Source organism: Cololabis saira, chromosome 17 (assembly GCF_033807715.1).
Source record: "Cololabis saira isolate AMF1-May2022 chromosome 17, fColSai1.1, whole genome shotgun sequence".
Lineage (NCBI taxonomy): Eukaryota > Metazoa > Chordata > Actinopteri > Beloniformes > Belonidae > Cololabis > Cololabis saira.
In genome coordinates, this window is record NC_084603.1 from 15,814,038 (window position 1) to 15,837,257 (window position 23,220).

The 23,220-nt window shown below is 40.5% G+C and overlaps 1 protein-coding gene across 1 annotated transcript; it reads right to left on the reverse strand.

The window, feature by feature from the left end:
* Nucleotides 1-282: 282 nt before the first annotated feature.
* On the reverse strand, nucleotides 283-21,677 carry LOC133464159 (L-threonine ammonia-lyase). Its single transcript, XM_061746194.1, has 11 exons — nucleotides 21,400-21,677; nucleotides 13,514-13,841; nucleotides 12,181-12,297; nucleotides 9,074-9,315; nucleotides 6,979-7,144; nucleotides 5,686-5,785; nucleotides 5,517-5,592; nucleotides 5,316-5,441; nucleotides 2,743-2,910; nucleotides 2,599-2,656; nucleotides 283-864 (listed from the first exon to the last, which is right to left on the reverse strand). Exons 1-11 carry the CDS (start codon nucleotides 21,513-21,515, stop codon nucleotides 766-768), a joined length of 1,596 nt encoding a protein of 531 aa, XP_061602178.1. The 5' UTR covers nucleotides 21,516-21,677; the 3' UTR covers nucleotides 283-765.
* Nucleotides 21,678-23,220: the final 1,543 nt, after the last annotated feature.

The following is a 23,220-nucleotide window of genomic DNA, read 5'->3' on the forward strand; positions in this document are numbered from 1 at the left end:
TATGTGATATCAATACTTAGGTCAGATATTGGTGAAAGAAATTAGCTCAATTAAAGTAGAATATAATATTAATTTATAATATGTTTTATAGCTACCTTATGAAAAGCACATTTTTTGCGCTAAGGGGTCAGAGTGTAACAATTATTCTAGCTATCCCGGAGGGTTAAAGATTGTGTACTGTGGAGGAGGGACTGACCTGTTACAATTGGCTCGGTACATTCTGTACCGGTGGGAATGGCTGTAATATGACCGCAAAAAAAATCACAAAAACAAAGCAACAAATAGGCTTCATTTGTCCAGTTTTATTCAGAGAATACTTTTTTTTTACTATCGCTTGGAAAATATAAATACAGAAATATGTACAGTATTTCAAAAACATTATTAATTGAAAAATATATCTGTGTTAATTGAATCTGTGAGTACACGGGAGGAGTGAACCTGCATCTACCGGTCTGCAGCTAAAAGCAGGCGAGAACTCTAATCTTCCTCTTCAACCACTTCACACTAAGCAGGACGCTTAAGATGAACAACAACAATAGCAGCAGAAATAATGGCAGTTATATCCACGATACCTGACCTACGATCTCCTGGCTCTCCAGTTTACACACTGCTGAACAAGCACTGGCTGAATACGGTTGATATAACAGAGCTCCCGTGTCGTACGTGCACGCAGCTTTCGTCGTCTGCACGTCACTCACATGTTGGACCTTTTTTATCTTCCTCTGGGTGGGTGAAGTTGGCGCGAGAGAGCGGTTGCCGTGGCGATCACCGGTCCAGCCAGCGGATCGAAGGGTAGCGTTCGTTCAGCGTCTTGCGCAGCTGAGCGCTTTGCGTCCTGTCTCTGGTTTCCACCACACACTCCACCTGTCAACACACACACATACATATACACACATGCAGTTAGCACTCTGACATCACACACACACACACACTCAGAGCCGGTCACTGCTGGATTAGCCAAGAGTTTTGCTGCTGAATGAGCTGCAGAGTCAGTGAAGGCCGCGGGGTAATAGTCCAACGATGGAGAGACAACACTATTGTTTCAAGGAAATCTATTATTAAGATTAGTCAGTTTGTTCAAGATAAGTCATTGATCAAGCTTATTGTCTCTAGAGCTTTCCATTTGTTTAGAAATGCATTCGAAAGACAGATTGTGTAACTTCTGTTTGACCAGATTCGTGTCATGTAAAAGGATTAGCTCGACTTCCAACCGCAGGAGTCTGACTAAGGAAGTTCAGTTGGACAAACACCATTTTTTTGTTATTTTCGATTTTATGTATGGATCATACTTTTATCCATCCTTTTTGGAGTTATTTTAGTGTTCTGAGATTTTTATTCCCAGTAACTCCGGGCTGAGAGTTTCCTGGCAATGGTTGGAAAATCGATTAGAGGATTGTGGAGGAGAAGGGCAAAGAATTAGGTGAAAAGGAAAGATTAGACACCTAAATCTGACTATGGGAAGTTCAGTTGGACAAATACCATTTTTTTCTCGTTTTAATTTGATGTAAATGTAATAATTGGCTCTAAAATGGACCTTTTGTACAAGCTTGTGTTTTGGGAGAAAATCACTTAAAGAGGCTGGAGAGTGGTCGGCTGCGCAAAAATGAATCACACACACACTTGCTTTAGCTATAATATATATGAATACATTTATTAGCCAGCAGTGGATATAGAAAGACTCACACACAATTGCTCTTTTGCTAGGATAACTCTGTGTCAATTTATCCCCGCAAATGGCAAAGCAACAGACAATTACACAGGGGGCTAGGCGGTGTACCTCTTACCTCGACACAGAAGGACTGGAGAGCCGGACAGTCCAAGCAGAGTAGCCATAAACCCGGCTGGGCGTCGTGCACTAGACCCGCAGCTGACTTTGACCCGAACTTCCGGCTGTCTCCGTCTTTATACGACATCTAGCGGAGGGGGTTGAAAGGGCCCCTTCAACCCCCGCCTGCAAGCTCTCACGCTAAGTCTTGGTTCACACGGGAGCTCTCCCGTGTGAACAAGCGCCTCTCTCACAGTCACATTTGTTATAATAAACAGCAGGTGCAGACTGTGTTTTGAGAATTCAGGGCATTTCAGGACACAAAACATATTTTTTCTCCCTTCAGCTTGGAAGGATATGGTGAATTATGTTGGTTGTATTCTACAGTTTAGCCACTAGATGTCAGTATTTCCTGCATACTAAAGGCCTAGTTTGTCCTTTAATGTCCAACCAACGAGACTTACACTCCAAAGCGGGGGAACCCTATGCTGTGAGTTATGCCGTACCCCGACATCAGGACTCGGAGGACGAAAACGACGCAGCAGATTCGGAAAAGCTAAACATTTCCCATCCCGTATTTAAAATAACTGTTTTATGTTGGTTATAATTGTTAATGTCCATCAGTTTGTACTTTACTCAAGTTCCCTCATTAACAGGTTTTAGCTATTATAGCAGAAGTATCCATCCTTTTTTGGAGTTATTTTAGTGTTTTGAGCTTTTTATTCCCAGTAACTCCGGGCTGAGAGTTTCCTGGCAATGGTTGAAAAGTCGATGAGAGGATTGTGGAGGAGAAGGGCAAAGAATTAGGTGAAAAGGACAGATTAGACGCCTACCTTTGCTTTGAAGAGCTCGGACTTGTCGCTGTGCCTGCGATGGCAGACGTCCAGCAGCCTGGGAGGAAGCAGAAAAAGCGGGAGGGAATTAAAAGTGGCACCAGGACGAGATTAAAGCTGCAGAGGCAGCACTTTTCCCCTCACCTGACGTCCTCCCTGGACAGAACGTCCAGCAGTTTGGCCATGTCTCCCGGCCATTCCCCCAGCTGCACGGAGAACTTGCTGACCCGCTCGTCCAGGACCAGAGCCCGGTCCACGCACTGCCTCATCAGCTCGGGCTCCATGTTGGCGCTGCTCACCACCACCACCACCCTGCAGAGAGCAGAGAGCCAGGGAGGCCGGTTTTAGCCGTAACTTAAAGGATTAGCACTGCTGACATCGCTGCATCGATGCACCTCATCCTCCAGAAAACCCTCTCGGCTCTTTCACCTTCAAAAAGATTAGGAATATTTCGGTCTGAGACTCTGTAGGAGTAGAAGTGAGGGTTTTTTTTTAGGAAGTGGTTATATGCATACCTGTCAGGTCTCCCGTTTCGGCCGGGAAACTACCATATTTCACCCCTCTTTCCCGCCGTCCTCCCGTATTAGTATTTTCCCGTAAATTTCCCGTTTTATAATACAATAATTTTTAAACTGCAAACTGAATTGTCACTAGTCTCACAAGAACTGCCACCTGCTGTAGCCTGGGTGGCAGTTTTTGCGAGATTAGCAGCAACAACGGGAGCAAACTCGGAACAACAAATCAGAGATGGATGGATGTAACGAGAGACAAGACATTTCTGCCAAAAAAAGCAAAGACTTTGTGTAAATATCTCTAAATATGGAAAACCAAATTTACTTTCCTAAAGAGGAGCAGAATGGGGCTTAGTTACCCGTTCTGAAAGATGTGTAACTAAGATTTTAGTTTCTCTGAAGGACCAATGTCTGTCAGTGAATACCAGAGAGCCACATGTGTGAAAATGACAAATTAAAAGAAAAGTCTCTCCTTTTCACTCCTCCGAAACTCTACAATCATGGAATTGATTAACTGGTCTCTCAGCACAATTGACCAAATTTTTGTGACAAGAAGACAGGGGGTAGGGGGAGCCCTCTTGCCCCGATGGGACATTTTTTTGCTGGATACACAATGGATTCCTACAAATACTGGAAACCTTTGTGTTTGGCGATTCTGTCTGTCGAGGACGTTGAAGATGCCCTTCATAATTGGATTTATGATAGCAGGATTTCTCTTGATTATCCTCTTGATCGGAGGAGGGGGATTCCTGGTCTACCGACAAACGCGTAAGTCATCGACAGCTGTTTTGGCTCTTTCAGAGCTGCCGGACGTGGCTGAAGGGTCAAGCAAGGCGACCAACGCTCAGACTCTGACGTTGGGGAGCAGGGCCGTAAGCTGGATACGATCCTCGAACAGAATCGCAGGCTGGCGGCGGCCTTTGAGCTCATTGGCAAGATGGATAAGACCTTGGAGAAGTTGGATGCTCGGCTTGGCGGAAATTGATCACAAATTCGTCTGATTGGAGTCGCCATTGATGAACCAGAGACTAAAAGGCAGACGTAAAATTACTGAGGCTGCCTGTTTTTGCAATATAATTGTTGATTCTATAATCTGGCCTTGGCAGGGCGGTTTTGGCCGATCGCTCTGGTCACAATCTTTCTGGTGGAATGTAAACAAGATGATTCTGCCCCCACTAACACCAACCCTCCCCTCTCCCACGAACATCTGCGGACCCTGTTTTCAGAACTGTACCGAGCCGCCTGATAACATCAAGGACATTGGCTGAGAGCAGCTCTGAGCAAAGTTCACGGACTAATCGCTACACATACACTTGCTGATAACCACACCTCCCTCAACTGTACGCCTTCCTCGGCTCCCCCCTCTTATCAGCCCCCCCCAACAAAGTCAACAGGTTGGAGAGCCGCGCCACTGGCCGTGGTGCTCACTTGGGGTACTGTGCCGGGATCCCCCCCTGCCCCTAGAACCATCCCCCCCCCCCCCCCCCCACACACACATGTGCAAGCCTTGTGATGTTAAATTTGTCATGTTGCTCTCTGTGCAGAGGTGTTTTTTTGCACTTTCACACCGTGTATTTACACACAGTATGAGGATGCCTTTTTTTTCCCTCCATCATCCCCAATGTCATCCTTTCTCTGATCTGTTCTCACCAGTTGACTCATGTTTTATGTTATTTGTTTTGTCTGTGCCCGGATGGGTTGTACTGGTCGTCATCTCACTGTGCTGGGACGCCAGACCTGCGACAATAAAGCTATTCATTCATTCATTCTATTCATTCATTCATTCATTCATTCATTCATTCATTCATTCATTCATTCATTCATTCATTCATTCATTCATTCATTCATTCATTCATTCATTCATTCATTCATTCATGTGTATATAAACTGAAAATATTTAAAATAAATAAATGTGCTTTAATTCCCTTTTGTGTTTTCGTTGAGGCTATATTATAGGAATTACATATGGGAATGTTGACAGCATTTCAGTGTCAACAAAGGTCGGCCGATCAGATTCTGAGCACATAATTGTGGATTGTAAGTGGTTGACAGGTAGTTATTTTAGATTTCTCGTAAATCTGTCTTAAAATATAAGATACTGCTCCTCAGTTGGGCTGGTGGGACAGCAGCGGAAAATTTCCCATATTTTTTAATCCAAAACTTGACAGGTATGGGTTATATGCAATATTGATACAATTTACCCACCTTTTTCCTCTTAGTTCTGGTAGTTGTCCCGCCAGGATAGCGCCCAGGCCCATGGCTCCTTCTGTGTCCACGGTGGAGCGTTCAAACTCCTGAAACCGCAGCATCGCCACCAGCGAGTGCTCCTCGCTGCGATGACAGACGTAGATTTTCATGTGTGACCAGAAAACCTGTTTGAGTCAAGGTGCCATGGAGGTGCAGTACCTGATGGATATGACTTTATCTACCATTTTCTTTGCCAGCTGGAAGGTGTTGGTGCCTAGCGAACGCTCAATTAGATCTGAGGATCGACAGGAGATCACCACGTGTGAGGAAAATTGAAAGAAAACAACATCAACCGTATAGCGGGAGAAATGTGCATTGGGCAGTTTACCTCCATAAAGTTTCTTATTAGGGTTTCCGTGCATGGCTGTGATTGGTCCATCTGTTTTCAGAGACTGTAGCAGCAGAGGGAAACCTTCCGGTTCAATTCCCTGTTGAAGAAAGTATTATTATTATTTTGTAGTATTCGTGATAAGTATTATCGCTAGTGATGCACCGAAATGAAAATTTGTGGCCGAACCGAAACTGAAAAAAATAATAAACACTTGGCCGAATAACGAATAACATACCGAACATGGTTTTTCGCAGTTTTTCCATTTATTTAGCAAATTTTTTCACCATTGCATATATCAAATAAATGTGCTTTAGGCATGCTTTTCAAAGAAAAAAATCTTTTACAAAATTACAAGGTAGAAAATATTTCTTGAACATGAACAACTGAACATTTCCCAGCATTTTTTTAAAATATTCCAGCAGACATTATACCAACAAAGCACAATAACTTAAAATAAATAAATTGGCAAAATAATGTTTTTGGCCATCTTTGAGTTTACATTAGGCCTATAACTGACTGCTGAAAAATTGTAACATAGGCATTAAAACAAAAAAAAATGCATTAAAGTGCATTGTAAAAAAAGTGAAAAAATAAGTGGATAAAATAAAGAAAAATAAAATCACTTCCTTTCCCAAACAAGTATTAATATGGGAAAGGGATTGATTTTCTTTTTATTTACTTTGTTTTATCCACTTCTTTTGCATCATCTAAACATGACGTTATTAATTGTTCGTTTTTTCCCCCACTTATTCCACCGAACACCGAAAGTGTTTTTTTGCTGTTTTCGGCCGAACAATTTTGGTTACCGAACATTCGGTGCATCACTAATTATCGCTATGCCTGACAGAAATACTGCAGCAAGATTTCTGATGAGGATTAACTGGGGAGATCATATTTCACCAATTTTTAGCTTCTCCTCATTGAATTCTTTCGAAATCAACGATGGAATCATTAAAGTTCGTTTCTTCACAGAAAACTCTAAACAGCTAAACTTCTTATCTTAAAGACCTGATAGTTCCTTATTATTCCAACAGAACGCTTCACTCTCAGACTGCAGGTTTACTTGTGATGCCCAGAGTTTCCAAAGGTAGAAAAGGAGGCGGAGCCTTCAGTTATCAGACTTCTCTCTGGAGGAACCAGTCTGGGTTTTTGGAGGCAGATAGTCTCTCAATGTTTGGCTGAAGCCGGGGTGTAAATGGTGTAGACACCGGCCAGGTATAGCTTGTATAACTATAACTAAGTAGTAGCTATCAATCTGAGTGTAAGTCTGAGTGATCAGTGTGTACTCACTATGACCAGCGTCTCAGCGTTGAGGTGTTTGATGGCGGCGGCGGTGCTCGCCAGGAGGCCGTACTGGCCGGCCGCAGGAACAATCACAGCATCAACTTTGGGCACCTGCTCGTAGATCTCCATGCCCACGGTGCCCAGTCCAGCCAGGTACGCTGCGTTTTCATCTCTGGCAATCAGCAAAGAGACATGTGTTTAAACAGAGAACAGCACAGAACTACAGGGGTTCCACAGGGCTCCATGTTTGGGCCCCGTTCTATTATCATAGACAACTGCAGATGCTTGATTTATGACTTAGGAGGTATAATATGTCTTTTATCGTTATGATAATATCTGTAATCTGTGGAGTCGCTTTATAACAAAAGCCTAATTATTTTTCTTGGGCAGAGAAAAATGATTCATCACCCAAACTGCCGATCAACTGGACTTTTTGCTTATTTCCATCGTATTAACATGCACTTGTCTCATGCATGCTCAGTGATCGGTGGTCATTAGTCATCAGTGGAACCAGCTCAATCGCTAGCAAACAACCCAAAAACTGGCTATTAAAACAAAGTCTGAAATTTAAAAAGTTAATCTTAGTGTGGCATTTCTTCAGTGGCGACAACTGGGGGAAGAGAAGGGAGTGTTGACCCGCCATGGGGGTCGTGCTGATTAATATGCTGTGTTACTCAAATGAAATTCAAGGAAAAACCCTTTTCAACTCTGGCTTGTAGTTAGCACAACAGCTAACACAGATTAGACTGTATGACACCCGAAGCCTACAGTAGTTGTACAGTGTTTCGTATTAATCTATGCAGAATATTAGATAAATAACTAGTTGTCCATGTTCTTAATGAACAAAAGGAAAGCAAACTGTTCTAGGCTTTGTTAACAAACTTTGGTGAATTATGGTGCAAACAAATCTGTGAAATAAGCTATGTTGTCTATGTACCATGATCTCTCTAGGTGGTGCCAACTCTTGAGGTCATGTCCTCTGTAGGTTGTAAACTTTCAAAATTCATCTTGTTTGTTCAGATTTTCCAGACATTTGAAAACAAGACGAAATTCCTTTGACTTGGAAAGTTTAACACAATTCACAGAGCCGGTTCATCACGGCCCTGTAGCACCTTTACTCCACCTTGCGGTGCCGTAGGAACCTGCAGAGGTGGTTTGGTGCAAGATTTTACTCAAGCTCAACCCCCTGTGTCTGCTTGAGAGGTAGCAACGGCTGGATAACAGAAGCATTATAAGCTCTGAATGAAATATAGATCAGGAAAGGTGCAACAGAGGCACAACATTGGCTGCAAACTCGTGGTATATCATGGGAACCGTTGCAATGGCCGAAATGCCAAAGCTTCTACTGCAGGGGGCGGCAACCCGCGGCTCTAGAGCCGCATGCGGCTCTTTAGCGCCGCCCTAGTGGCTCCTGGAGCTTTTTCAAAAATGTTTGACCTTTTTTTTTCTGTTTTTTCTTCTTTTTTCTTCTTTTTTTTCTTTTTTTCTCCTTTTCTTTTTTTAAATTTGTTTTCCATTTTTTCTTCTTTTTTATTTTTGTTCCTCTTTTTTTCTCTTACTTTTTTTTCTCTTTTTGTCCTCGTTTTCCTTTCCTTTTTAATCTCAAATTTTTTTTTTCTCGAAATTTTGACTTTTTTCTCAACATTTTGACTTTTTTCTGGAAATTATACTTCAACATTAATCTTGACATTCTGACTTTTTTCTCAAAATTTTGACTTTTTTCTCGACATTTCGACTTTTTTCTCTACATTTCGACTTTTTTCTCAACATTTCGACTTTTTTCTTGAGATTGTACTTCAACATTAATCTCGACATTTTGCCTTTTTTTCGACATTTCAACTTTTTTTTCTCAAAGTGCATAATAAAAAAAAAAGTCCCCCCAGTTCTAACTAATATAGAAACATGCAGCATGTGTTTGCCTTCATTCTAAGGCTGATACAAGACTTTTCATTTTTGCGGCTCCAGACATATTTGTCTTTTGTGTTTTTGGTCCAATATGGCTCTTTCAACGTTTTGGGTTGCCGACCCCTGTTCTACAGGGTTCTTTGATATAAACTAGTTTCTCTTTTGTGCTGTAAACACTCCCCGGAGAGACACTGACTCTTCCAGGTAGAGGTATCCGTTCTCCTTGGCCAGGTGCCGGGCGTGTTTCTGGGAGTCCTGGCTGGTGCTGCCGTAGGAGATGACCATGGCCCCGTAGTCCCTGTAGATCCTGAGACGGGGGGAGGAGCAGCACGACGGCATGATGACGAACACCGGGATCTTCAGCTCCACCGCGTGGTGAGCCACGGCCATGCTGAAGTTACAGTCGGTGGCCACGATCACGCCCTTCCTCTGCTCCTCCTGGAGGGACGGACACTCACGTTAGATACACACACGAGACAGAACCTGCACTTTCAGCTGGTGATTCAGATGCTAAGATGTGCGTCCGTCAAACTGGACAAACCTTCTCACCCATGAAAGCACCAGTTAATCCAAATATGGACAGAATGAGGACGCATGGTGTGCTGACCTATGATGCTATCTTTACGTTGCATTTATTTATGACTAAATCTGTCCATCCATGTTTAAATATGAGGACTGGGGGGAGTCAGTCAAGCTCTGGTGTGACCTCCATCCACTCTGGAACCTGGAACCAGCAGTAGAATATGGTTGACTATCCATTAGCAAGTAGTCCAATTAGTCAACATAGGAGGCCTGATATGAAGATAAAAAAATGGGGAGATAATTACTTGTTCCCTGGATGATTATTTGGGTTAATTTACTCCAAATATCCAAATTCATATTATCCTCCTTCCAGTGCTGTTGTTTTTAGGTTAGTTTTTCTCCCATCAGAATTCATCTATTTTATTTTGTAGGAAACCTGCCCGGGCCTTTAAAATCAACAATTCGGGCAAATACAGTTGATAGATATTTGCGATAGCCAATCAGATCACGAGTTGTGTCAGTAAGGCCTCTACTGTAGCTGGCCTCACGTTGAATGTGACATTTACACGATCTGTGATTGGATATCGATACTTATCAGTTTGAGTTAGAAATACCGTATTTTCTGCACTATAAGGCGCACCGAATTACAAAGCGCGCCTTCAATGAATGACGTATTTTAAAACCTTTTCCATATATAAGGCGCACCGCATTATAAGGCGCACTAAATATCTGGTAAAATACCATACTATAGTGGCTGGGGTTGAGTTACGTATCTACCTGATGGAGCTGCGCTACAGGAAAAGCTGTTTTATTAACAAAATAAAAACCAGCTTTGCTCCGTCTCGTCAAAGTCGCCATTATGTGAGTCAGCGTTGCTGCTGTCGTCTTGAACGTCTGTGACGATTCCTGACGTTTTTAGCGCCGTTACTTCGGCAACACCAACTACATTACCCACAATCCCCCTGACTACAGTAACAGACATTACTGTAATGATCGTATATAAGGCACACTGCCGGTTTTTGAGAAAATTAAAGGCTTTTTAGGTGCGCCTTATAGTGCGGAAAATACGGTAAGTGTTTTGGGGGACACAACTGTTTTGGTGAGTGCAAATGTTTTATTAATTTCTTTCACGTTTAATATGTTTTTATAATGTATTTCCTTCATATCAAATCCATAATAACGAACTAAAATGACAAATATACTGAAAATGGAACAAGAATATCTTGCCGTTCTGCAGTATAAGTAAATCTGGCGCATTGGCGAATCTTACATCTTGTTAAAGCTGGCTATTCTTTGTGGACTCATTTAATAAAACTTTTTGGAACATAATTTTAAAGACCCTTTTATATTGAAGTTTTGACAGTAGCATACCAGATATGTTTTAATTGCTAATACGGGTTTGTTGATATTTTAAAAGCGCCGGATAATAGCCCATTTTGTACACAACTTATAAATGCTGGCATAATGCTGGCATAATGCGTCTGCTAAATAATAGTAATGAGTAATGAAAGGTACAGTATTTATTGACTAAGTTGGACATCACTGAAGGCCTAAGTGTGAAATGCACCAACCGCCACTGGTTCTTATGAGATCACATGTAGTTGTATCTTGGCTTTAAAACAAGCATCTGTACAAATGTCTAATCATTAACTTTATTGTATCTGTTGGAAAACAGTGACATATATCGTGGAAATAGGAGGAATGGAAATCTATGTTTACTCAGGTGTAGAAATAGATTTCTTAGGAAAAAGGGACAGATAAAATAAGCTTAGTCTTCTTTCTGTTCCTTTTCATTCAAGGGAGATTAGTTGTAATTATATTGAACTGTTTTGTTTTTCTTTTAATTAATGAAATAAAGAATAAAAAAAAAATAATAATAACTACCTAAGATAAGAAACAGCCCTTCATGTTTATCCTGACTGCAGATGAAGGTCAGAGGATGTGCAGCGTCTCGTCTTCAGGTCGAAAATAGAACCTCAGTCGGTAAGACGCTAACCTGTGTCCACATTAATGTATAACACCATCTTTCTCTTAATTAAATGACAGGAATTGTTTTACCACATACAGGACTGTCTCAGAAAATTTTAATATTGTGATAACGTTCTTTATTTTCTGTAATGCAATTAAAAAAAAACAAAAATGTCATACATTCTGGATTCATTACAAATCAACTGAAATATTGCAAGCCTTTTATTATTTTAATATTGCTGATCATGATTAAGATTAAGATTCCCAGAATATTCTAATTTTTTGAGATAGGATATTTTTAAATTTAAATTTTTAATTTTTAATTACAGAAAATAAAGGACTTTATCACAATATTCTAATTTTCTGAGACAGTTCTGTACTTAATGTACTTAGTATTGTTGTTAAGATGTTAAGTTGTCCATGATACTGCATCAAAATACGTCCACATTGTGATTCCCTCTAATGTCATCCAATAACACAACATTAGTGTTTTATTTTAGTCCAACTACAAAAATGAAAGGATCTTTCTCACTTTGCGTAGATGAAGCATTTTTACTGTTGCTGTACTTTACGAGTAAGAAGTAATAAAAGATTTTGCATAGCAGAAAAAAAGAAAAAAGACGGCAGGCCGTGACCTTTGACTATATTTATCCCCACAGCTCTGCAACAGCCTGTCAAACGTGTTAGCGCTCGCACCAGCACGCAGGGCCGATCACGGCCAACAGAGAGGGATCATCCCGTCAGGTTTGACCTCCTTCCGGCCGGTTTTACCTGCGTGAGGGAGGTGAGCAGGTACAGCCCGGCCGGTTTTACCTGCGTGAGGGAGGTGAGCAGGTACAGCACTCCCCGCTCCTTCACCGAGCCCGTGTAGTGCAGGTGCTCCTTCTTCAGGTAGATCTCCATCCCGTACTGTTTGGACAGTCTGGAGTACTGGAGAGAACACACAAACAAGCTGCATAAATCACTTGATAGTACAGAGTACTCGAGTTGTAAAAAACAATCAGGGGGGATGGTGGATTTTATCATATGGGGACAGATAATTTGTGCTGATTACAAATAATATAATATATTACAAATAATAGCAGTGACCAAAACACCTGCAGAAATACTGCAGGAATGACATAGCAGCAGTTAAATGCAGCCTTCTGTAAGCTTTAAATATCCACTGGGCTTACATCAAATACATCAAAATACAACCATAAAAAACACTTTTCTGAACTTATCAATATGACTCTGTCCTTCACAGGATAAGTAACATGGATCACTGCAAAAACTCACAATCTTAACAAGAATATTTGTCTTATTTCTAGTTAAAATGTCTCATTTTAGTAAAAGAAACCTTATTACATTTAAAACAAGACTCATCACTGGAAAAAACAACAATTTTCACCTGTTTCAAGTAGATTTTCACTTAAAATAAGTAGAAAAATCTGCCAGTGGAACAAGATTTTTTTGCTTGTAATGAGAAGATAAATCTTACGGAGCTCCTCTGGTGACATTTGAAAAAAAAAAAAAAAATGCGTGGCCACGCATTAATATCTCGTGGCCACGAGATAATCAATGCGTGCCCACGCATTATTTTACTCGTGGATGGCATTATAACCTACTGTCTGGACTTCGTGGATGCAACTTCCTTGGTGGGATGGTTATTCATCTTTAATAACGGTAATTATAGTATATTTATATTAAAGAGCAAGAGTATTGTCATGGCGAGTGTAGTAATAACATGTGACATTTGAAAAAAATAAAATAATGCGTGGCCACGCATTATTTTATTTTTTTCAAATGTCACCAGAGGGGCTCCGTAAAATCTTGTCCCACCGCCACGGCAGATTTTCCTACTTATTTCAAGTGAAAATGTACTTGAAACAGGTGAAAATTGTCAAATAAGTTATTTTTCTGGTGTTATTTTTCTGGTGATGACTCTAAATGTTGAAATAGCAGTAAAACCACATTCATTGATGAAATTACATAAGGGATGGAAAGGGGGGATGGCAGTTTTACAGGGGGATGATTTTGACCGTTTTCATTTCAGGGGGGGATGCCATCCCCTCTCATCCCCCCTCAACTCCAGTACTGCTAGTACCTGGGAATACTATCTGTTGGGGTCAAAAAAGGAAGCCAGGCGGCTATCGAGGAAGCGTACCGTACACGGCGTCTTCTGGATCCCTGACTGGATCCTGAAGGCGGCGGCGCTGATGTCCTCGAAGCGCAGGTACTGGATCGGAGGCCTGGGGACGATCCGGAACTCGCTCAGCCTCCGGGTCTTGGGCGGATCCATGAGCTTGATCTCGGGACCTCCCACCACTTTGGTCTCGAACACCTTCACGTCTCCGTTGAGCAGATCCTCCTCGCCGAAGTCCTTCAGCCGCTCGGGCTCGATGAGGGTGGAGGCGCGGCCCACGGCGCCGTTGCAGAACGGGTCGCAGCTGTAGGAGCCGCCGGGCTGGCAGGGGCCCAGACGCAGCTCCTCCCTGCACACATCACACCACACGCAAAGTTACGCTGGTTTCTCCATTTTAGCAGTAAAATGTGAACTAAAGTTGGTATTATTTATCCTGAGATAAATTAAGGCAAGGCAAGTTTATTTGTATAGTACGGAAGAGTATTAGGGCCACTTAAAAAAAATAAAAAGAATTCTGAGAAAAAAGTCAGAATTCTGAGAAAAAAGTCAGAATTCTGACTTTAATCTCAGAATTCTGAGAAAAAAGTCAGAATCCATCCATTATCTATACCCGCTTTGTCCTTTGCAGGGTCACGGGGGTCTGCTGGAGCCTATCCCAGCTCACTTCAGGTGAGAGGCAGGGGTTACACCCTGGACAGGTCACCAGTCCATCACAGGGCCACATATAAACACACAAACCATGCTCACAACCACGCTCACGCTCACACCTACGGGCAATTTAGAATCACCAATTAACCTAATATGCATGTTTTTGGACTGTGGGAGGAAACCGGAGTACCCGGAGAAAACCCACGCAAGCACGGGGAGAACATGCAAACTCCACACAGAAAGGCCCCTGCCGGGCCTGGGAGTCAAACTGGGGACCTTCTTGCTGTGAGGCAACAGTGATAACCACTTTTTTCTCAGAATTCTGACTTTTTTCTCAGAATTCTGAGATTAAAGTCAGAATTCTGACTTTTTTCTCAGAATTCTTTTTATTTTTTTTAAGTGGCCCTAATAATTCCGTAGTATACCACAGGGGTTGGCAACCCAAAATGTTGAAAGAGCCATATTGGACCAAAAAAAACAAAAAACAAATATGTCTGGAGCCGCAAAAAAAAGTCTTGTATCAGCCTTAGAATGAAGACAACACATGCTGCATGTTTCTATATTAGTTATAACTGGGGGAAGATTTTTTTTTCATTATGCACTTCGAGAAAAAAGTCGAAATGTCGAGAAAAAAGTAGAAATTTCGAGAAAAAAGTAGAAATGTCAAGATTAATGTTGAAGTACAATCTTGAGACAACAGTCGAAATGAAAGATTATTGTGATCTTGACATATTACAATAAATATATTTTATTGTTTTTTGTCGCTCAAAATAAACATCATACTCGCGAAAGCCGCTGTACCCGCCAAAACGCCATCCATTCGACGCGACTTTCAACTTTCAACCCCAGCAAGGCCAAGTATGGTGTTTTACATCGACATTAAAAGCGGCAAGACACAATTAAACAGTAAATAACAAATAAAATGAGATAAAATTATGAGAAAAGAAGGTAAAATAATCAAAAGCACAAGTTGCTGAAAACTAGGGCAGTAGAGTACCGCAGGTACATCTCATTCATGGTTTTCAGAGAGTATTTAATAAAAAAAAATTAAAGGGAACATGCATTGATTCTGCCCAACTCATGCCATATCTGACCTATTGCATTGAAGTTTGGGGAAATGCTTGCAAAAATATACTAATTCTATTTTCATTTTACAAAAAAAAGCCATAAGAATAATTAGTAGAAAACAATATAGTCATCCTTCAAATCCATTATTCCATTATTATTAGTTAAAACTGTTGAAATTTCTTGAATTAATGGACTACAGAATTCTGCAAATTATGTGGAAAGCTCATAAGAATATGTTGCCAATCAATATACAGAAAAACTTTGAAAAAACAAGTATAACTTAAAAAGAGCAGAGATCTTTAAAAAACCAAAATTCAGGGCAAAATTATTGGAACCTTGTGTTTCTGTAAAAGGTATCAGTTTATGGAACAATCTGGATACAGAAGCCAAAGAATGCAAATCAAACATTACATGTAAAAGAATAATAAAAGCCAGTTTGATGAAGAAATATCATGATAATTGTCAAGTTAGGTGGGTTTTCTTTTTTTCTCTCTCTCTCTCTTTTTAGCATCATTGTCATAATTTTTTTATGACACTCTCTGTTTGACAACAGCTATTTTGTGTTATTTTATAATTTTGTTGTAGTTTTGGTTTGGTTTTTTTGATTGTTTGTTTGTTTTTTATAAAATTACGTTTTTTGGAAAGGGTTTTTTTTAAATTGCGTAATTTGTCTTTTTTTATTATTACATTAATTGAAATTGGTTTCTTAGGAAAAAGGGACAGATAAAATAAGCTTAGTCGTCTTTCTGTTCCTTTTCATTCAAGGAAAGAGATTTGTTTATATAATTATATTGAACTATTTTGTTTTTCTTTTAATGAATGAAATAAAGAAGAAAGAAGAAACAAAAGATATTCATAACCCACTTATAGGGAATATTATGTTGACTTGTAATTTACTATTTGCTGTCGCTGTGCCGTTATAAACTCCAGAGATAAAAAGTGAGCCGCTTTGACAGATTCTTGGGTATGAAAGGCTGTTGTTCGGCTCTTAACCGTCAGATAATGACATTTATCCTCCCAGAGAGCATTGGTGCGAGCCTGGCCAATGGTTCTTAGTCTGATTCCTCTGGGTTGGACCTTGATTTCTAGATGACAGAAGAAAAAACTTGAAGATGATGACAGCAGCCGTCTTGGTTGTTTGGAGCAGCTGCTTCAGTATGAGTCGTTGCTTAAAACCCGCCTCACTCACAAACGCTGCCTTGCTCGACTAATATGACAAAAAAAGGGGTTTTAATTTCACTTTGCAGTAGACAAAAAATAGTTTTGGTCTCCATAGTTTCAGTTTCATTGTCATGACAACTGTACAGGGGGTGAGTTGTTTTTGAGCCCCATCAGGTAAAATTATAAAAAGCATCAAAATTATGTGAATTAGGGGCTTGGTGTAGCTTTGGTTTTGTTTTTTATTCATATATGGAAAGGATTCTATATAAGCCACCAGGCTTCTTCCTTTCCTTGCATGTTATTTCAATGTTTTTACATTTATTGTTCAATTTGTCTTATATTGCTAAATAAATAAACTAAACTAAACTAAATTAAACTTGATCTTGTGATTGACAGTGATATAGTAAATTGTTAAATGTCATCCCTTTTAGACGCTTGTGCAGATGTCCACTGGCACCTCTACAACCACTTTGACTTCTTCAGCTGAGCTTTTAAACTCTGCATTTAAATGCATTTAAAAAATAAACTTTTCATGTAAAGCACTGGGAATTGTCTTGTATATGAAATGTAGTCCACAAATAATCTTTCCTTTTCTTCAAATGACAGATTTTCCATTGGACAGACTTGATCAGAATGAATAAAAAGTCATTAATTAGGACTAAAGGTTTATATAAAATACATCAGTCAAGCTAAAGTAGCTCATTTACGCTGATCAAACTGAGGAGGCTTGAGGGAAGGTACGAAGAAAAAGAGGCTTCAAAAGCGCTCCTCATTAAACCTAGGGGTAACGCAACCCTGCACGGGAGTAGATGGATGCAGAAAATTATCCCTCAAAAATGCTTTAAAGCTGTAAAAAAAGAAAGATCTGATATAAGTAAAAGGCAATGAGCTGGACTTCTATTAATTACATTAATAACTGCTTAATCTGCAAGCTTCTTCAACATGATTCAATGATGTTAATATTACTGCTCAGCAGACGCAGCCCACCACAGTTTACTGATGCGCTAAGGCTACAACACAGAAATACACAGTTCTACTAACTTTAACTTTAGAGAATGCATGTTAAAACATTTTAAAAGCAACAATATTTTTCCTCTTTGGATGAAAAATAAAAGTGATCCCAGCATTTGTATCAGTAAGCCATAACCTTGAACGCTGCCAGCCCTGACTCTGACATAAATCGATACATTCACTTTCCATGTCAGCCCAGCTTCCACTTTCTGAAACAGTTTAGATTGATCGGTCAATTTATGATTGACTGGGATGTTTGGCTCTTCCTTTTACAGAGACACAGCGACTAAGAGGCAATTTAGGGCTAAAAACAGGCCAGTGTGATTTATGAAATCTCACTGAATGGATGTGGAATAAGACAATGACTTTGCTGAACTCAGTTTCTCACCTGGTCCGTTGTTGTAGCTTGAATAAGTAAGTAAGTAAAGTTTATTTATATAGCACCTTTCACAGATATAAAATCACAAAGTGCTTTACATTAAAAGAAGGCACACAAATTAAAAGAGATTAAAAAGAAAAGATACCAATAGTATACATATATATAAAAACCTAGTTAAAATTAACAAGGTACAGAAAACAGCACTGGGCTGGCATGTTAAAAACATAGTCCCAACGCACAATTAAAAACATAGCAGCAACGCAGAGACACAATAAATGAACGGTTAACCAAAAGCCTGTCTGAATAAAAACGTTTTCAGCTGCTTCATAAAGCCTTCACATGAGTCTAGAGAACGCAGTTGTGAAGGGAGAGCATTCCATAATTTTGGCGCAACAGCTTGAAAAGCACGGTCACATCTGGATTTATAATGAGTTTGTGGGACAGACAGTAACGATTGGTGTGCTGATCTAAGAGCCCGATTTGGCGCATAAAGTAGGAGGAGGTCAGCGATATATTGTGGTGTTTGGCCATGCAAAGCTCTGAAAGTTAGCACCAGTATTTTAAAATGGATGCGAAATTTAATGGGAAGCCAGTGAAGAGAGGATAAAATTGGAGTGATGTGTGTTCTCTTATTACTACAAGTTAAAAGCCGGGCTGCTGCATTCTGGACAGTTTGGGGACGATTTGAAGGAGGTCTGATTTAAACAGGTAAAAAGAGAATTACAATAATCTAAGCGAGAAGAAATAAAAGCATGAACAACCATCTCCATCTCAACCTTGGTAACCACGGATCTTAATTTAGCAATATTCCTTAATTGGAAAAAGCATGAACTCACAAGATGACTGACATGATTGTCGAGTGACAGAGATTGGTCCAAGATGACACCTAAGTTTCTTAACTTATGCTGAGCACAGGCACTTAAAGACCCCATATATTGTTTTATGTTTGGGATATGATTTTCAGGAGCGACTATAAGGGCTTCTGTCTTGTCTGAATTTAATTGAAGACAGTTATCAACCATCCAAATCTTAATTGCATCCAAACAGTTGTTTAAAATGGACAATTGGTTAAAATCGTTTGGTTTAAAAGAACAATATAACTGGATGTCATCAGCATAAAAATGTTAAGAGATGCCACTAAAACCGCTAAATAATAATAAAACTCTTCAAAACTTTGAGTCACAACATAATTTATGAGAACTGAGCTTCTTCAGAGTAAAGACAGAACAATAGGATTACTGTTACCAGTGAAGATTAAGTCATATACTTAGCCACTAAAGCAGATCCAGAGGGTTAGACTATCAGTTTGAGACTGCGTTACGGTGGATGAAACGCATTTTTAGATCTACAGCAGAGATCCAAGCGCATTAATAGCAGAATTTGATAATAATCCACAGATGGAGGTGCTTTTGTGAGTTCAGTGGACTGAAATCATGAGCATTAGCCACCAGATGGCGCTGCTTTCCCAAGCAAGTCTCTCTGCTGTATTTATACCCCATAATCCAACATAAACAACACCTTAACCTTTGCCCTGGTCTCCAGATCCATCACTGTTCTCTCTCGGTGGTTATTTTAAGGGTCGTGTTCATGGAGAGCTCCCATCGCGATTGTTAATGAAAAATAAAAGTCCTCGGCTCCACCTGTAATTATGTTGTTTCTGTTCAAAGGCAGAGTTCAAAAACAGCATCAAAGAGGGAGGAAAACATGGAAGCCGCCTCCGAGAGACTAATCAAAGGAGAGGATGAGGAGCTGGAGCCGTAAACAATGGCTTCTTTTACTTCACAACTACAAATAAAACCCTGACGTGAGGACAAAGCATAATGTGAAGGAGATATTTCAGGGCAGTGTATTTCAGGCTTTCATCATCGCTCCCTCGGCTTCTCTGGGTCCTTTTAATGCTGACCTTTACTGTCTTCTTTAACATTTAAGCAACGTAACTGGAGGCTTTGTTGGGCTGGAAAGGTTCATCTGGGAATAGAAATTGTGCTTCCTCCCTTAAGACTTCAGCCGCTGAAGAAATAAACGCAGAATTCCAGGATAAAAATCAGTCAACGGCAGTGAAACGATTTGATTGGACGTTAAATATTTTACTAGAAATCTTGTCTCCAGCTGAGATCTGATGACGGGTTTAAAACTGACTCGTTACATCAAAGCAACGAGGGACAGACGCCAACAATTAAGAATTCTTAGAACTTTTCAAGACCAAGGAAAACCAAATAAGAGTATGTTTGTGTAGTTACCTGAAAGACAAGGAATTCTGGGTATTGTTGCTTGTTTTAATGTGTTAAAATCAGTTTTCACAGAACAATGTCATTGTTTTTAATCAAGTGTCATTCTTGTCATGAATTATTTTTAGCTTTCTGATCCTTGTATGTTTTATGTTTGTTTCTTGTTTTGATATGTTTTTATTTTTTGTAAAGTTACTTGTCCTTGAATGTATTTTCTTTTATATGAAACTGAATTTATTTTTCTGCTGCCATCTTGACCAGGACTCCCTGGCAGAAGAGATATTGTATCTCAATCGGACTTTCCTGGATAAATAAAGGATAAATAAAAAATTAAAAAAAAAAAAAAATTAACTGTAATTTGCTAGATTTGAGATTTTGCAGGTAGGCTACACTGCAAAAAATCAATTTCTTAGAAAGTTAAAAAGCCTTTTTTCATGAAATAAGAAGACTGTTTTCAGGCTATGTTGCCTTTTTTAGGAGTTCTAGTCAAGAAAATCTTTCTTACTCCATTGGCTGAGATATTTTTGCTCATAATAAGACAAATTTGACTAGATTTAGGAATATTAGGCCTATTTCCAGCAGGGCTGTTTTTGCAGTGCAATTACGGCATAAAAGACGTATTTATGAAACATTTAAGAGTATACCAAGGACTCAATGAGTAAATTATATCTCAGTAAGATAAAAAAACAGAATGTTTCCAGATCTGCATCTTTTTTCTTGGTTTATCTTAATATCCCCTCGACTTCCCCTCGACCTTGCAAAAGGATGTACTGCAAAAACTCAAAATCTTACCAGGAATATTTGTCTTATTTCTAGTTCAAATGTCTCATTTTTAGTCAAAAAAATCTCATTACACTTAAAACAAGAGTCATCACCAGAAAAATAACTTGTTATTTGACAATTTTCACCTGTTTCAAGTAAATTTTCACTTGAAATAAGTAGAAAAATCTGCCAGTGGAACAAGATTTTTTTGCTTGTAATGAGAAGATAAATCTTGTCCCACTGGCAGATTTTCCTACTTATTTTAAGGGAAAATCTACTTGAAACAGGTGAAAATTGTTGTTTTTTTTCCAGTAATGAGTCTTGTTTTAAGTGTAATGAGATTTTTTTTAGTTTTTGCAGTGTGACGATTCAACCCTGAATTTAATTTTAACCAGCAGCAGACGCACAACCTCTCACCAATTCTCCCTCTTAATTTCCCTCTGCGACAAACTAAATCTGATCAAACTTAACTGGAAACATGGAGGGGAATGAGGCAAAGAGGGGGAACATGGGAGGAGAGAGTGTAAACTTGGGGGTACAGGTGTTTAAGGTGGACAGGGAACTATCTCTGAATTCTAAACGGAAGGTAGTTGTGCTACTAGGCGGGAGCTCTGGGTTGGGGAGAGAGGTCTTCAGTATCAGTTTCCCACCTCTGCCAGAAGGGGTCATTGTCCTCGCCGGCTTTAATCGCAGGCTTCGGTGAAAACAGTCTCTCGAGTCGCTCGTTCAGGTAGCTGGAGTAGAACAACTGGGCAGCAAAGTTCATCCTGGTTGAGAGACTCTCCCCTTCCGCTCCGACGAGTCTCTGGACGCTGAATCGCTGAATCCCTCTCCTGCTCCGGCTGCACCGTGTCCGAGGGATAAGAGGACACTGACTGCTCCGACTCCCACGAACGACGTGACGTCCCACCGCCTGCCCCAGCTCCCTCCCTCTCTCCCGGCCCTGGGGTTATCTAAGCGGGGATTACTGGTTGGCTGTGGAGCTCTGTCTCTGCTCTGGCCCCTCCCAACGGCGCTATTCCTGTTCCCCCGACACGGATTACTTCCCCTTTCTGTGACGTACTGCTAATCAGACCGTCTAAGTAGCTGGATCCAGAATTAGGGTTTATCTGTGGAGGCTAGCGATCGGGGAAGCTCAACCACGCAGGTACAGACAGATAAGGATGGAGGATCAGAAATGAAGGATTGTAGGGCAGGAAGGGTTCTCTCCAAGGGAAATTAATCAGGTCGGTGTCCAGAAACGGTCCTGATCTAATTTCCTTGTCCGAGACGAGCTCCATAAATACCGCTTCTATCACTTCTAAGAGAAACACAGGTTGGAAGAGGATGCTGCTCCGGGAGCTTATTATCTGCCTTGGCCAGTTTTAGAAACACCAACAGTCGGTTTATCCAGCGCACAAAGCGCCAAGACTGCAAAGCCAGAACAGAGCGGCTTGAATGAAAGCGAATCTAAACTGTCTGCTGGAAAACCAGCAGGATGTCCAGATCTGGTTCGGCACCTCATCAGGTATTTAACGCGCTCAAGTCTGAATTTAGCAGCGACAGCGATGCCAATGTTCGCTGGAACAAAGCCCTGAGGGGAATGAGTGTCCCAGACCAAGCATGACACAGCGTTATAAGTGTTGTCATTGTCTTTGTTTCGGTTGTTTGGTTTATTAGGAAGATCTTCTTAAGTCTTATGCAAAGGTAACTGCTTGGCTTTGTGTCCAAACTCTTCCAGGCTAACCCAGAAGCCGTTGGCTATGTGGACCACCAATCAAAAGACCACACCTCTAATACTCCGTTGGAAAGGGGCTTTCTGTTTCCACTGACAATGAATTGGCTCTGGGCCATAGATACCGGTTCCAAGGTAGCACCAACTCTTTGCTGGGCTAGAGGAAAGATCTGCTTACGTAAGCGGACAGGGTGGAGTCATTAAGAACAACGGCAATAGCGAGACTGGCAGACGGCGGCAATTATAAGGTCATACGCGGACCAAGTCCGGATTAGAGCAAATACGTTGTTGTTGCTTCAACTTTCACCCCAATGGAAACGCAACGACGCAACTGACGTTTGCAGCGACGTAATGACGCTGCTCCCCTTGGCACCCTGAGCTATGGAAAAGCTATGGTTCTGAACCAGTGAACCAGCACTGGAACAGGTTTGGTAGAAAAGGGGTATAATTGTAAATTAATTTCTTGCGTGAATGGTTTTACTTCATGTGGTACATAAATATTAGGGTGTAATAGGGCCCTTTGATGTTGAGTCTGTATTTTGGATGCACTTGGGGGCAGTGTGCGAAATACCCATCCATATTCGGGGGGGTCCCTAACTCGCGTTTTTTTTGTTTTTTTTTTAACAGTGTGGCCCTATACAATAAACCAATACAATCATCCTAATATAGCCTATGACAAATACACGCACACTTTTAACCATTTTAGATGCACGTTGTTTTACAAACAGGAGGCAAAATTGTGCATTACGATGCAGAA